Here is a 16677-nt window from a genome sequence, read left to right as displayed (position 1 = left end):
AACTTGCTGCTCTGTCCTTAATGATGGCAAAAACTTGAAACAATGAATTACAATCACATTGAGTTTTAAAGGACTAGACACACTGAGTATATCCAGTTGGCTTTGGAGGTTGGTCTATGCAGTGAATACTGCCAACAGCCCTGCTTCAACATGTACTAGAGTCTGTGTCAGACCAGAGGTGTGTGTGTTCACCAAAGGAAGCCTTTCCTTTGGAACAAATGCAGTTCTCTTCAGGTATTCAGTGAGAATCTCCTGAACATAGCAGTCTCCCTGTTAAATTTTAAAGTACTGTACTGACTGGTCTTCGGCCCCATGCACACGTTAAATTTATTATATGATTAACATGTTAATCTTCCACAAATAGTAACAATGCCACACATTCAACCAATTTATGGCACCATAAAGTGGAAAACCAGACACAAAGATTTTCTGCATAAAAGGTGAAACATCTTTGTGGCTGGTTTGTGTGATGCCATAAATTGGATGTGTGGCTTACTCCCATCCTGATGCTGACAATCAGCTTGTTATCAGCATTGGTACTGGGAGTGAGATTAACACTGGGGCTGAAGGCAAGGTTCCCAGTAGAGGAGAGATGAGAGCCTCTACCAGCCAGGAACCTTGCAACCCCCTTGCCCGGCAGCCCTTGCTGCCTTGTCCAGCAGCCCCCAGCTTTGCTCTGCAGCAAAGATGCTCAGTTGTGGGGAGCCCCAGGGCTCTCCACAACCTTGTATTTTCATAGAATCATAGAAAATGAGGGTTGAAAGGGACCTCAGGAGGTCATATCTAGTCCAACCCCCTGCTCAAAGCAGGACGAGCCCCAGCTAGATCATCCCAACCAGGGCTTTGTTTTCCTGAGTTATAAAAACTTCCAGGAATGAAGTTGCCATCACTTCTCCAGGTAATCTGTTCCAGTGCTTTACTACCCTCCTAGTGAGGAAATTATTCCTAATCTCTAACCTAAAGTCCCTTACTGCAACTTGAGCCCATTGCTCCTTGTTCTGTCATCTGCCACCACTGAGAACAGTCCAGCTCCATCCCCTTTGTAAACCCCCTTCAGGTAGTTGAAAGCTGCTGATGAATCCCCTCTCAGTCTCCTGTTCTCTAGATTAAATAAATCCAGTTGCCTCAGCCTCTTCTCATAAGTCATGTCCCCCAGCCCTCTCACCATTTTTATTGCTCCCCACTGCACTCTCTCCAATTTGTCCACATCCTTTCTGTAGTGGGAAGCCCAAAACTCTACACAGGACTGCAGACTGTGGCTTCACCAGTGCTGAATAGAGGGGAAGAACCACTTTCCTTGCCTTGGAACAAGGCTTTTTAAAGTGTCTTGTTCCAGAGCTATTGTGGGAAATGTGGGACAAGGCAATCAATATGCTGGGGCTCCCTGTGACCTGGCATCTTAAAGAGCCATGGTGGAACTTATGATTGTTGGGATTGGGGTTTTGATCCCATCGTGCTGTTGTTTGAATACTTTCCACTGCCCTGAGAGACAGCTGGATATGTCCAGTTTGGTGCGACATCTTAGATGTTCTTAATTTGCATTTATACAGGTTAGTGTTGGAACCTGGCTGTTGAGTTTGGTTCCTCTTTGCCTCTTATTGTAGAGACAAGCCACTGGCTCAGCTCTGCATCCTGCATTAGCAGAGGGGACTGGCCCCAGTTGTATGCTATTGCTTCAAATGGGGTATGGCAGCAACTGGCACAAAGGATTATGGCAAGAGTGAGCAAAACATGACACAACCCTGGACAAAGGAAACATAAAATGTCATCACCGGCTATTTTCCCCCTGTATCTTCAGAGTAAGAGCAATGCTGATTAGTGCAGGTTTTAGCACTAGTGACATCAGACAGTCAGCAGTTTCTATTTATCAGGAGAGGGGTGTGAGCAAGTAGGATGGCCATGCAGGTGCATTTATTTTTGGAACCACATGATTTAGTAGGAGCAGACTTTGAGTTCCTGGCCAGGGGCTGGTGTGGCTGTCATTGTCACAACATGTTGGAGTCCTAGTATGAAAGACAAGGATGGAAACCAATCTTTCTATCACATGCCAAACACCCCAAAACATTTCAGTCTTGCTTAGAACAATTCGAACACAAGGATGTCCTTTTTCACTGCCACGTGGCACAGAGTGTGTGTGGCAATTCTTCTGGACTAATATACAGAGGATTCAAGGCTGTTATTTCGAGGTCCCAGCAAGGGCCTCAACTGTAGCAACCTCATGTGGTGGCAGTCTCAGGTTCACTGTCTAATGCGTTGGCCAAGATAGTAGCCCTTACACCAGCACTCACTTAGGATATTTAGGCAGCTGTCCAGGTAGGTGATGGATTGCAATGGCTCTTATTAAAATGTTGTTTTAATACCTCTCAGCTGGGAGTTTACATGTGTTGACCTGTGGAGGAGCTGTGTGAACAACTCTGAACTCCTCTTAGACCGTCAAGCAAACTCAACAGTGCTGGTGCATCAAGTTGTCCTGCTGCTCCCTGAGGTAGATGAGGAACCACCTGGAAAGTTTTACCTTGACGAAATAATCATCTCGGACAGACAAGTAACTGGTAATTTCATCACTCTGTTTTTGCGAATGCCTTTTGAAGCACTAACAGAATATCCATGGTCATCAATGGAGCTGCTCTGAATCTTTTTTTGGAGAAAAAATAGTTTTTAAAGAACCTGAAATTGGAGTTTTGTGAAAAAAAATGTTGGCTTTTTAAAGAAAACTAACTTCTTGGCATCCTAATTGATTTTTTAAAATTGCAAATGTTATCAACTTAGCTCTCAATAGTTTTAGCTTGCTGCAAATACTGGAAAGAAACATGTTAATAACTTCATGGATAAAAGAAAAACAGATGTAAAATTATGAAAAAAAAAAGATTGTGAAAACCTAACAAGAAATGGGTCTGCTTCCAACTCCATAGAATTGAAGCTGCTTAGGAAACAAGCCAAAATTGTTCATCCCTAATCAAACCATATTCTTTTTTTCCTTTCAGTTTTCCAAAGGGACCCCAAACCAGCTCATCCAGGGGGGAATATTATAGAAGCAGTGTCTGTGGTTGGGTCACCCCCCATCTACAATGTGTCCTTGCTGGTGGCCGGCTGTGGTGGGCATCTCCCTCTTTTCTCACTGAGGTATGGACTGAGTGCAGGTTGTCTCACATCCATTTATTGCCAAGTTCCTTGCACCTCATTTTAAAGCATCTAGCTACTATCAGAGGTAGTATAATGGGATACAGGGACCTTGAACCTGATCCCATCGGGCAAGTCCCACATTTCTGTCCCTTGTGGAGGAACGATATTTCCTGATTTTTGTTCTTTCTCCATTGACTGTCCTGTGTGCAGGTCTTCCCCTGCCCTAGCTATCCATAGAGAGGATTCAATGTCACCAGGAATATCTACTTGCTAATAGGGAGGCAGGGTAAACAGAACAGCGAAAACTGTAAGCCATTGAGATAAGGGAAAATAAAGAGGGACCAGAGTCTGATTGCTGGATCCAAGCCCAAGATTGCTGGGCTATGGGGAAGTTTGGATCGAGATCAGGATGCCATGTCTGGATCTATTGCCACGCTACGCTGGAGGCTAGTGGCTAACGAGTCCTGACCCCTGATGGAGTTCAAACTGGAATTGTATGATACCAGCCCAATCTTTCTCAAACCAACCAGTCACCTCCCTGGCCTGTGCACAGTAAAAACCTTGCCAATTGGCTTTCACAGCTCATAGGGAGAAGCCATTCATTGTACTGTTACAGTTTTTTTTGGCCCCTGTGGTCGAGCTGAAATCAGTTATTTGTGCTTCTGTAGCACTGAAGGACTCCAGCTGGGATCACGGCCCCTCAGTACTAGGTGCTGCCCGTATTCATAGGCAATGAGAACCTGTGCCACAGCAAGTTGATTAAAAAACAAAACCAAACCAAGGTAGATTCAAGAAGTTTTATTAATCCATTTTACAAATGGAGAACTGGAACCCAGCAGCATGAATTGGTTTGCCCTTGGTCTTCCAAGGAGCTTGTGGAAGAGGGAGCATTCAGATCTGGATTTCTAGAGTTTTAAAAGAATGTTTTAAACAAGAAAACATCTTTCTCCTTGCTCCATGACTCTCTCTCCAGAGTCCAACTGGAGAGTCCTAATGAGGGGGTTGTGAATCAGACCAATCTGCCCCTGCCTCTGTCTGCATGCTAGCCCAGAACTAGCAAGAGGCTGCTGGAAGACAGAGGTAAACTGTTGATGACAGGGACCATCTCTTTGCTGTGTTGTACCATAATTGGTGCTTATGGTGCTAAGATATGTATGTACCTGGACAGAAATACACATAACTATGTAAAACGATTCTGTCTACAACTTCTATTTTTCCAAGAGACACCTGCTTGTTCCCACCTGTTCCTCAGTAATAGTTGCTGGGGCCCACCCCAGTGTCATCCACATGTGAAGGCACTGGTGTGCTCAGAGCTCCCAGGTAAACTCACAGCACTGCTTCCCTCAACCTCCCACATACTTGCATGGCCCTTATCACAATATTTTATCCTCACGATGTTGTAGCATGGTAGAGGAGTGCCTTTGTTCCCATTTTACAGAGAGGATCAGGACTAGAACAAAAAAAGGATGTATCCTGCCTCAGGCAGGGAGTTGGACTAGATGACTTCTGAAGGTCCTTTCTAGCCCCACGTCCCTATGTTCTTCTGTATGAGTCTATGTAAATGCCTCATATTTAGGTGTTACAGAGGTTAAATTTTCTGGCCTTCAGAGTAGAATCTGGAATCCTAAGAGGGGACCAACTTCCCTAGACAGGGCATGGCAGTGGTGATGCGTAGGGGATGCATGTGCACCACCTGACCAACCGCGCTCGATGCTTAGGCTATGGGCAGGGGGGGCAGGCAAGAGAGCTGGTGCCCCCCTGAAAGTGCTGGCCAATCTCTGCGATCGCTGCAGCTTCTTTTGGGAGCGGCTACAGTGATTGGCCAGTGCTTGCTCCCAGAAGAGGCTGCAGCCACTCCTGGCAGCATCTGCAGCGATTGGCCGCAGTGGGCTTGCCCAGGGGGACTCCCCCAGTCCACAGGGTTGCTTGTGGGGGACCTCCCCTCCGGTCAGCAAGACTGGTCACGGGGGGGGGGGGGGGGCATGTGCCCCCCCGACTAAGGCAGCACCAGTCTCCCATGGGGCATGGAGAGAATTGAGTGTTTCAGTATGGGATTCCAAGCAGACAGTGAGAACTATCTAGTAGGGGATGTGGATAGATCTGAAATCTTGTTCCTCATTTCGCTTTACCCAGGGCTGCAGGGAAGCACCTTCATCCCCTTAAGATCTGCTTCCCAGAATCTGCTCCTCTAAGGGCGTGTGTAGACAAAATGAGGGGTATGTGTGCACAACACTTTAAAGCGGGTTAAATGTTTTTGCACTGCTTTAATGGCATTGGTGTTTGCATGTGTTGGCAGCTTATTGCGCATTAATTCCAGCTGTTGTAGCACATGCAGTGGCATAATGCATCTTAAAGGACTTTGGGGTGCAGCAAACTAAAACCCCTCAGGAGTTTTAGTTTGCTGCCCTACAGCCGTGGAGCAAAGCACTGGGATCTGTGTGGCTCCGGGGCTGTGCAGCTTGGGAAGGCAGCCTCCACCAAAGGGAAAAAAAAAAGAAGCAGTGAGCCTGATCTTCCCCCACCCCGAGCCTGCCTGCGTGAGCTGCACAGGGACCTGGTCCTTCACTCTGTGGCTGTGGTGCCCCCCTAGACCACCCGAGGTGGGTGCCACCTGGGGGGTGCTGCCACTGCCGCAGAAGGAAGCACCAGGCCCCCAACTGCAGCTCAGGGACCGCTCCACCCGCTGGCAGTTCACCTTCCCCTCCCTGCCACCAGAGAGACAAGTAAGTCACAGGTGTACATGACACAGGATTTACTTCACCCTAAATTGAAGCAGTGTTTTTAAAAACTCCCCACTTTAATTTAGAGTGAAGTAAACCCCTGTTTCGTCTACACATGCCAACATCTAAGCATGGTTTTCACAGAGATGAGCAGAGGTCTTTCTTTTTAGTGGTGGTGTCTTTTATGTTATCATCTAGTGCAGGGGTCTGCAACCTACAGGGCATGTCTACATGAGACACTTATTGTGCCTAATGACACTGCAGAGTAGTGTGGCAGTTAAAAATTATGCTAATAGCCTACTGTGCGGTGTTATTAGGGTAATGCACAGTCAGCATCATGAAAAAAACCATGCGCCAATGCTACTGTGCAATGTTACTGCACAGTAGCATTGGAGCATGGTTTTTTTCATGATGCTAACTGTGCATTACCCTAATAACACCGCACAGAACTGTAGTTACTGCACATTTAGTTAGTAACTGATTAAACTAAATGTGCAGTACCTAAGCAATCAGGAGTCATAGCAGAGATGATATGGATCTTCTAAGCCCAAATAAGTGGCTTGTCTAAAGTCCCACAAGAAGTCCATGGCATTGAAAAGGGGATTGAGCAGAGGCACCTAAATGCCAAGCTGGCATCCTGAGCACTACAGCACTGTTCTTCCTTCCTTGGGCAGTGGCAAGGCATTTGAAATGGGTCTTGAGGGTGAGTTATTGTTGGATGCCAAAATACACAGCTGGAGAGATGCTGTTGTAAAAGTGCCCAGGCTCTTCTGGGAGTGACAAAAGTCCCAGGCACGAGGTTATACAAACCTAATTTTCTGAAGTGCTGAGTACTCACAAGTCCTACAGAAGCCTATTGCTGCTGTGAGCTCTCGATACCTTTGAAAACCCAGACCTCTGCAGCTGAAAAAAGCTGCCACTCTAGCCAACAAGGCTAGAAATGGACAGGTTTTAGTTTCTCCACAACTGAAAGGGGTTTGCCAAGAGAGAATCTGTTCAGTGTCAAGGATTTCTGCTGCAGTCATGCAAAGTCCAAGGCGGTAGGGTGATGCATTGATCATTTGGACAAAATCATGCTACAAAACCAGCCAAGCTTCCCAGCATCATAGATTAGCACAGCACCGAGGGGCTTAACTTGTAAACAGATCTTCTGTGACTGCATTTGTTCTCACCGGGAGTTTTTAAATAGAAAGCAAAGTTTCACAACAAAACCCAGGCCATGCATGGCAGGGACAAAGTGGAGTAGGCAAATTCAGACTTGAAGCAGTTTTTTTTTTTCTCTCCTGTACAAATAGGAGAGTAGTGAGCAGGAAGGTGTGAATAATTTTACTTCTATGTATAGCATTGCTGAGATTCATGCTGGACCATTGCTCATAGTTTTGAAAAAGACATCTTTAAAAGGATGATGAATAGTGAGAAAGAGCAGAATTGCAGAAAGGAGTCGGGCAGGAGAGAATGCCTTACGACGAGAGGCTTACAGCTCGCTGTGCTGGTCTCGTCTAAAAGAAGACCAAGATGCCACTTGATTACCCTGAATAACAGGCAGTCCTTGACTTACAACATTTCAAGTTACAACATTTCGCACTTACAGCGATTATAAATGGATGCCCTGTTTCGACTTTCTGATGCCGGTTTCGATTTTACAATGCTTGATCCAATGCCACGCCACGCTGGTGAACAAGTTTGCTGCATTGCCCATCTCCCTGGAGAACATCTGTCCAAACTTTCTTGGACGCTTCCTTTAAGAAGGACGACAAGACTCCAGAAAAACCTGCAGCCAAGACTCCTGAGAAGACTCCAGCAAAGAACCCTTCAAAAAGTCCAACCAAGTCACCTCAAAAAAGTCCTTCTAAATCAATATGATTGCTATTTACAATATAAATACATTAATCTCGCTATATTATTCATCTATAATTGATAGAGTAGAAAATTCTGGGCTGTTTTTGGTGAAAATAGTGTATTGGGCCTTGGCTCAGGAACCGATCCCCCATTTATAACGCTATTTCCTATAGGAAAATCAGTTCCAAGTTACAACGTTTCGACTTCAGACGCGGTTTTCAGGCACCAATTGTGTCGTATGTCCAAGGACTGTCTGTAAGTATTTTGCAAAGGGAAAAATGCTCGGTACTGGAGGGCTTGCTAATCTACTGAAGAAAATGTAGCTAGAACCAATGATTGAAGCTAAAGCCAGGTTAAATAAAATGAGAAATGAGTTACAGCTTTTTGACAATCCGGGTGATTAATCACAGAAACAAACTTTCCAGGGAAGTTGGGGATTTTCCATTTTACAATGTATTCAGATCAAGGAGTGGGAGATGTCTTGCTGGACGATCTGCTTTTGTTGAAGCACAAGCTCTGTTTCAGCCAAACTTTAGGATTTGTGCAAGGAGAACTGGTAAAATTAAATACCCTGTAATATGCAGGAGATCAGATTAGATGAGCCAATGATATTATCTGCCTCTACAAGTCACATTTGGGATCAGAAAGGGATTGAACTCCACAGTCAGATCAGCATAAGTTGTGGGGGGTTTGTATAGGATGGTTTAGTTTGAGATAAACCTGCCTTGAGCTGGGGGTTGGACTAGATGACCTCCTGAGGGCTTCCAAGCCCTACTTTTCTGTCACTGTGATTCATAATTTTAGGAATTAGAAACCTGGACCACTGAATCACCTAGGTGTTGTTCATATCAGTTGCCACAGGGTGACACTATTGCACACAGTTTCAATGGACACTTCCCCCACCACGCGCACAAGTAGAAATTGGTTTATAACTTAAAAAATAGCAAGAGGAAGGTTCAGTGTTGCAAGCAATGCAGATAATTGCTTTGGGGCATAATACAGATGTACTGAGATTTTGAGCACATTTGTTGAAGTTGCATCTATAAATACTGCTTTGAACTTTCTTATCCATGCCTTTGACATTGAAAACCTGCACTTATTCTTTGGTGAAGGGATGCCCTGTTAGTTCTCTGTTTGTCCAGGGTCTGGCACACATGGTCTTGACTTTCCATCGCTGTAGACATAAGAATAACACATAATTAGAGCATATTATCATAAATCAGGAAACACTGCAGGAATGTATCTGACTCAAAAAGTGAAGTTGTTTTTTGATGTCACCTGCCTTATTTTCCACCATAGTTGAGGCAGGCCTCATGGAAGCATAAGCAGGGAATATCCATGTCTGTCCAGGCAGCAAATTTCCCCCACCTGTATCCTCAAACACTTCCAAAGGACACCGTCTGCATAAATTCCCAGGGGTGCCTGCACCATGGCACACAGCGTTGTGTGGAGTGCAGGGAGTGCTGCTTCTCAAGTCATATAGGAATGATTTCTATTCTATTACTGTTTTCTAATACTGCTTTGCTCTTCTAATGTAGGGCCTGAAAGAGCTTTAAAAATATTAACCAAGTACCTAAAAAGTCTCATTCAAACTGAGCAGGATGATGACTTTTTTGGGTAGGTAACATTCAGGACAGAGAGCTTGTCCCATGCTTAAGGAGTCAACTGGGGACTCGAAGGACCCACATTTCATGTCCTTCATTATCAGACAGATGGTTAAGACTTTAACATCAGTCAGTCTCTTTGTAACTCCATTCCCCTTCCAGAAAATGAAGATAATAGCACTTCCCTACCTCACAGTGTTGTCCTGAGGATAAGGATACCAACATCTGTCAGACCCTTAAACAGTGCAGTAATGGGCCGTTGATAACTACTTACGATGGGGCAGATGTGGGAAACCTGGGTGGGTTCTGGTCCTAGCTCATCCATAGGCCTTCTGCGTGGCTCTGGACAGGTCTCTTCCTCTCTCTGAGCCTCAGTTTCCCCGTCTCTAAAATAAGGCGAACAATGCAAAAGGTGTTTGTGAGCTTTAAGCCCCAGTGAGGCAAGGCCTGGGACTTCTGCACTGACATTGTCCCATTGCACGGGAAGCACGTTGGAGCTGGATTTGAGCTGGAGTTCAGTTTGACAGTCTCAAACAGGGCCAGACACAGCAGTGTGCAGTCAGATTTTGTGAGCCTAACCCTCCTGATTCAGTGCTTACTTTTCCATAGCTACTTCTGAAGAGTTTGGCAGGTTAAGGGACTACCATCAGCTGAAGCCCAGTTAGAAGTGCCCACAGCTGCTGTGTTCACACTGGATAGTGTGATGCGGAGGGTACATAGGACCTCCTGGATATTGATGTCTCTGTGTGTCAAACTCTTTCTTGCAGGGGAACCTTGCCCTCTCAGGGGTCTGAAGAAGATGATTCTCTCTTTGCTTCCCTGGAAAATGCAAACATCAGCCTGAGAGTTCAGAGACTGCAAACTGCATCCCCACCTATTGGAGGGACCTTCCAGATCCTGCTGCCTAATACTGTGCTATCAGGTACAAAGAGGGTTGAAATGACCTTTACTTGGCAAGCCAAGGTAGGGGGAGATGAGGTTTTCTTCCTTGGGAAACCTTCTTACAAAGGGGAGGCTGGCAAGCTGGTTCCTTTGGTGGCAGACAATAATTCTTCATCTTTAACATCTTCAAAAAACTGTGGGAGAAAAGAGAAGAGGAGAGAACATTTTGACACGATGATTTAGAGACTGCTGCAAAGCCTTTTGCAGTTTAAATCCATTGATTTTGGTGGGCTTTTGACCACTTCCTTAAAGTGGGGTTTTTCACAGACAGGCGCCCTGTAATACAACATTTGGTCTTCTGCATGTATTTCTAGTGCATCTATTACTACAGAAGCCAGGCCCTTTCCCTTATTAGGATCACGCAGGCTTGGGACTGCAGAGAGGCTGATACCTGTTGTTTTGCAATGCCCTTCCCAGGTGTCCCCATTCACATCTCTTCCCATCATCTTCACAAGCTCCTGCAGAGCAGCACCGATAACTCCACAGCACACTACTTCAATGCCAGTGATTTCACAGTGACCAAGGACTCGAGCACGTGTTACGAAGCCATCTGGACGCTGACCTGGAAAGCAAAGACTGGGGACTTGCCCAATGTTATCAGTGTACGCAGATCTCTTGATTTCAGGCTTTGCTGCAACTTGGAAGGTGCCAGTTGGCACAGCTGTATTGGCAGGAGTGGCATGGAAGAAAGCCTACAAATGGTGGTAGTATCGTAGGGGTGTTGTGACGATACATACGCTACAAAAAGCAAAGCTGTTGGTGCTATGACAATGGGGGTCTTAGAGTAGCTAGAGAAAATGCTTCCAGTATTGCATCGCGTAACTGTGAACATGGATTGTGTGGATTTGAATTGGTCACTGAATCAATTGGCAGCTTGTAAAATAAAATTCTTCACTCTTGACCAGGTCTCTGCTGAAAACCTCACTGGACTGAATCCCACTGTCACTGCTCGGGTGGTTTATGATGGCGGTGTGTTTATTGGACCCATATTTGGTGACATGCTCGCCACCTTGAATAACTCTACGCAGGTGAGTCAGTGCTTGACCATGCTTCCTGTAGATGAGTGGGGCAAGAGTTTTAAAGGAATTTGGGTGCTTGGCTCCTGTTAAACTCAAAGAGCATTGAGCTCATAAGTATCTTTACAAATTTGGCCATGGTTGCTTGCTGTTTAATAGCCAGATCCTGCCATGCTGCACTTATTAAGCAAGATTTTGTTCCATTTCAGTCAATGAGACTCATGGCAGAGCAAGATGTTCAGTCGTCAGGGGCAGGGGAGATAGCCCTCTTCTTACGGCAGGGGTTTAGGATATTGTTATCTCTGGCTTTATATCCCCAAGTGAACTGTTACTGGATTCTGCAGTGATACCTTCCAGCTACTGGAGTCCTGGTATAATTAATGGCACTGGTGGGGCTATTACTTGAGCATGGTGACATCGTGAATGGTGGGCAACCAGGGCACCAACCCCAGGCAGCCACTTAGAGGAGGTGCAATAACAGCAGCTGCCACAGGATATTCACCAAGAGACACAGAGACACAGGATACTCATCAAGAGGAACCTGCAGTCCAACCCAGTAAATGGTGGTTCTTATATTCTTATGTTTCTTACAGCATGCTGCTTGGGGCATATTAATTTACTCTGTGCTTTGGCAAAGTAAAATTAGTCTGGGCTGAGCTCCATGCGGTCACAGCTGGTCTGCCTCGGAGTCCTGAGTTAGTCTGGATATCTCTATGCTGCACTGTAGTGAACAGTACAGACATACTATAGGATGGATAGACTGCTTGAATGCACGTATAAATGTGAATAATTTCTGTACTCGGGCTTGCTTCTCATCTGAAGAATTATCTTGGTTTGATACCAATGCCACATGAAAGTATATCTCAACCTAATTCTGTGTGCGACTATGGAGAAATCACACTTTCCAGGTCCAGTTCTGTGTTTCTTTGTCACGATCTGCTTCTCATACTCCCTTTTCAGTTCAGTAGGACTATGTGAGACAGAGGTGAGATCATTTGGTTCTCTGTGCATTACCTGTTCAGACTGCCGAACCTTTATCCTGAGGGATAAGGTATTGTTTGCCCTGGCTTTCAAATCCCAGGGAGAGCTCTGCAGTGGAAGCAGATAAAAATAAAATAACTCTGGACTACTATGCTAATCAGATCTGATTGAGAATTTGCTATAAATATTGAGTGCCACATTGCAGTTTTACTGTGGAAGCAGCACAGTAAAACTGCATGTCAAATGGTATGGAAGTTGAGTGTAGGATAATAGAGAGCATCAGGCTATCAACTGGGAGGAAGAGTTAGGACAACTAGGGGCCTGGGTGGAGTTATGAGACGTAAGAAAGGATCCAACCAGCATCTCTAGAGAAGTAATCAATTTAGACCCCCCAAAACTGGGTTCTGGCTTTCTTAAGATGAGCCTTAGAAAACTTTGCAGTGAACTTGAGTAGCAAAACCTGAAGCCAGGTGTAAATTTTCACTGTAAGGTGGCAGTGAACCCTTAAGCTAGGTGAGGTTGGCATGATCCTGGGTTCAGTTGTCAGGGTTTTGCAGAACTCTGTTAACAACCTTGGTCCTCTTCTGTTTGGAGTAAAACAATTTCTCCATTTCTTCAGGTTGTGGTGGTGGTGAATGAGGTCCTAGCCAATTGCTCTGGTTCCTGTTCCTTTCGCTATTGCCAGGAGGCGACCCCTTTAGTCAGCGATGTGGAGTATTTACTAGGTAACAGTATTTCTGCTTGAATGTAATGACTGTAAAAATTGCTTTTCCACTTGATGCTAGAAATAGGCCTGTAACGTGCCTTCCACTGCAGTAATGAGGTTTCCTGCCTGGCTCACCACCTTGGTCCTACCTCATTACCTGCCTCTGGCCTCCCAGGATTTGCCCACACCATTATCTCACCTGCCACCCTTGCATGTTAAAATTCATGAAGCTGCCCTAGGAGGTAGGAGTGGGTTTTGGGGTAGTCGGTTGTTGGGGATGAAGCCCCCCTTGGCCTTGATACATGTTAACCTAGCTGAGTTCATTCTGTCCAGGGCCCACTGAGTCAGATCCCCAGGCTTGTGGACCCCAACTTCCCCTACAGCCTCCTGGCCGTGTCCCTCATGGGCTCTGGGCTTGCACCCTATCAGTCTTTACTGCCAGGTATTCAGTCCTCTGGCATGAAACGGTCCTTCCTCCGAAACATTTGGGTTTTTGCTCAACGCAGCCCACTGTGCTTTAGGCCCTGGGGTGCTCTGTGCTGGGTGCCCCTGCAGCACCCGGTGGCCTCTAATCCGCCCCTTATAACCATATTCGGTTATCCCATTCAAACACAAATCAAAAGCAGGAGCGTTCACTTCCAAAACATAAAGCTCACAAAACACAAGCTCCTTTGTCAGGGTTTGTCTCACCCCGCAGTAGCACCAGTGCAAATGTTTGAGGCACTAGCTCTTGTTGCTGGTGATTCAGGGTTTCTTCTGCCCTTTGCGTCACACAGTCCTTTCTCCCCAGGCAATCCAGACTAGCTGCTCCCTGGATCTCTGCCTCCTATAAATCCTATGGGTAGACTGCCCCTTCCTGGGCCAAGATTATGAGCCTCTCCCTGGGTCACTTGACACTTTACTTCTGCCCCAGGCCTGCCAATAGCTGCATGTACCTGCGGTGGGAGGCCCCTTGTTGCCATTAAGTGTGTTCGAGGGTCTGGGGTAGCCAGTGGACCCTGGGCTGCCTCCCAGTAATGGGGAAGGGGCCTCTTACAGAGTCCCAAACAACTGCCTTGCACCTGGGCACCCTAGAGCAGGGGTGGGCAAAATGTGGCCCGTGGGGCCGGATGCGGCCCGCCAGGCCGTTCTATCTAGCCTGTGGGGCCCCTAAAAATTTGGAAAATTAATATTTATCTTCCCCTGACTGCCTGTCATGTGGCCCTCGATGGCTTGGCAAAATTTAGTAAGCGGCCCTCCACCCAAAATAATTGCCCGCCCCGATCTAGAGCTTTGGAAGCTGAGGGGTCAAATCCAACCGTGAATCTGAATTCTGCAGTGAGCTGCAATCAAGCTATAGATCTGAAGAATAAAAAATGAACTTTAGGAGTTTCACATCTGGATTTGGGCCTGAAGTTTATTGTTTTGGTCCACTTGTTTCCATATGTCCAACATATGATCCTCCAGTGCTTTGCAGCTCATGCAACTTTTCTGTACTTTTGTAATGATTGTATGAAGCGCGGCCATTCAGACTGTTATTTGTATTCAACAGTACAGTGCATGCTGTGATGGAGAAGCAGGCCTTGTAACATAAGCTCCACCCCAAATTTGGCAAACTTCAGATTTTTTGTCAGTGAAATAGTAAATTCCAAACAAACCAAAAATATTTGGAACTGTGTAAAGTTTTCTGTTTAGAAGTGTGTGGGTAAAAGAACCAGTTGAAATCCCCCAAATCCAAATATTTCAGTGCATTTAATAAAATGGACTCCAAGGTGGGTATATTGCTTCAAGGGAGTTGTAGTGTGGAAGTAATATCCCTAGTTTTCCTTTGGATCATGAGTCTCCTATAATGCAAGGCACAGAGCTTGGTCAAAAGAAATTCCATGTTGCATTCTGGGACATGCAGTGCGAGCCACTGTACAAACGGAACAAAACTACAGCCATAGTCTCAACAAATACACAATAAATGTATAAGACAAGAGAGAAAGTTGATATACACAGATAGGGGAGTGCAATACAATAATGGGATGCTTTTTATTCTGTTGTGGTAATGTTGGGTGCTCAGATAATTATAGTGGTTTGTATGTTGTGAATGTTTAGGTATAGAAGGACGGGCAAAAGCAGCTTCACTGCTGTTCTTTGTAGGCAGACTTGGGTATTGAAACTTTCAGTTTGGTTGGGTTCATCTTTCAGATGACGGACTCCACACCAAGGTTTTTATCAGGGGATCTGGCTTCACTGCGGACCATCAGGCACTGAGGATATTGGTGAACGACACAACCTGCAATGTCACTGCTTCAAACCAAACTGATTTAGTTTGTCAGATGAAAATGCCACCAGTAGGACTGTATTGGATTATGTTACTGGTGAGACCCTATGGCTTTGCACTCAATGCTAGCACGGGCGGGGACATCTATCTGAGAATTGAGCCAAAGCTGGTAGCTGTTGAACCATCGAGAGCTTCAGAGATTGGTAGGTCTGAATGCAAAACAAGCTCTAACCTGAATATCTTTAACATGACGGGGTGTGTTTTTTAGCACCAGTGCACAGGGATTTTAGTGGGACCCATCCGTCTAGGAGAGGGCTGGCTAGGTATGTTGCCTTATGGAGTGCAGTTCATTTTTTGGGGGTGGCAGGAGGATATTTTCAGCTAAAAAAGCATTGTCTCCCTCATTGTAAGGGTGTCTGGAGTCACCCCAAGGAATTCTAGTGCTAGTGAGAAAGGAAGTGGCTGGTGATGCCTCCTGTGGGGAAGGAGGTGGTTTACATGGTCATAAATCAGGAAGGGTGTGGATCTAGGAGGCCCTGTTTTTCAAGAGGTTGTCCATGTCCTCCATCTGGTGGAGATGCAGGCTCTCTTCCTGTGAATTGTGGGTTCTTAACCTGAGTTGCAAGTACGTTCCAGGGGATCACAACCACCCTCCCTTTTTATGGCTAGGTGGGGTGGAAGTCCTGAAACTTTTAACAGGGGTCATGATAAGGGGAAAGTTGGCAACTACTGCTGTAGATCATTAAAAAAAGCAGGTACAATTCTTTGGCCTTGATTTTCTTCCAACAACCCATCTCCCATCTCAATTACAGTGATCTTTCTTTCATTAAAAAGCAAGCAAGTATATTATTATCCTACTTTACATATGCTTTGAACATTTATAATTGGAAAGAATTACAGCTTCCATCTGTGGTTTTAATTTCTTCCATTTAAAATACCTCTCTTCAATTCTCACAGAAGGCACTCATAGATTATTTCATTTCATATGGGTGTAAATATGAACGTCTCTGATGTTCATCTTTACAAAATACACACAATCAGGTTACATTTCATTGGGGATGTTGATAAAAGAGCTACCACAAAATTCAATGTAAAAATGTCTTCCCATTGTTGCCGGCTCAGAAAATTTGACCTTTTGGAAAGGGGAAGCTGGGGAGTATCTTGTGTTGCTCTGTAGTGATGTCTCATGTCAGTGTAGCATCAACTGTAATGGGGTTCCAAAGGGAGATCGATCTATCTATCTATCTATCAAGAGATAGAAAGATAGATATAGATATTTATATATATTGGCTTATAGTAAGGCAAATCCTATATTCTGCACCTTGATGAGGAAGAAATTTTATAGATATAGAGAGAGATAGATATAGATACAGATAGCTACAGGTAGATCTAGAGATATCTATCTATCTATCTATCTATCTATCAATAGAGAGGTAGATATAGATCTCTCTCTCTCTTTCTCTCTCTCTCTCTCTCTCTCTAGATATATATATATATA

General features: G+C 45.2%; 1 protein-coding gene across 12 annotated transcripts in view; it reads left to right on the top strand.

The window, feature by feature from the left end:
* The window catches only part of PKHD1 (polycystic kidney and hepatic disease 1 (autosomal recessive)), a 383573-nt gene that overhangs the window by 46353 nt on the left and 320543 nt on the right, over positions 1-16677 (top strand). For 11 of the 12 annotated variants that reach the window (XR_002101523.1, XM_019537166.1, XM_019537167.1 and 8 more), the window contains 7 exons: positions 2368-2552; positions 2985-3123; positions 10054-10208; positions 10646-10830; positions 11134-11256; positions 12845-12950; positions 15104-15382. Coding sequence is in view for 11 of the 12 variants with exons in the window: in XM_019537166.1 (XP_019392711.1) it covers positions 2368-2552; positions 2985-3123; positions 10054-10208; positions 10646-10830; positions 11134-11256; positions 12845-12950; positions 15104-15382 (1172 nt within the window). In the remaining variant the exon portion in view is untranslated. The remainder of the gene's footprint in view (positions 1-2367; positions 2553-2984; positions 3124-10053; positions 10209-10645; positions 10831-11133; positions 11257-12844; positions 12951-15103; positions 15383-16677) is intronic. The other variant, XM_019537170.1, reaches the window with a different exon arrangement.

Source organism: Crocodylus porosus, unplaced genomic scaffold (assembly GCF_001723895.1).
Source record: "Crocodylus porosus isolate Cpor-Errol unplaced genomic scaffold, CroPor_comp1, whole genome shotgun sequence".
Classification (NCBI taxonomy): Eukaryota; Metazoa; Chordata; order Crocodylia; family Crocodylidae; genus Crocodylus; species Crocodylus porosus.
This window is presented reverse-complemented; position numbering and strand designations above follow the sequence as displayed.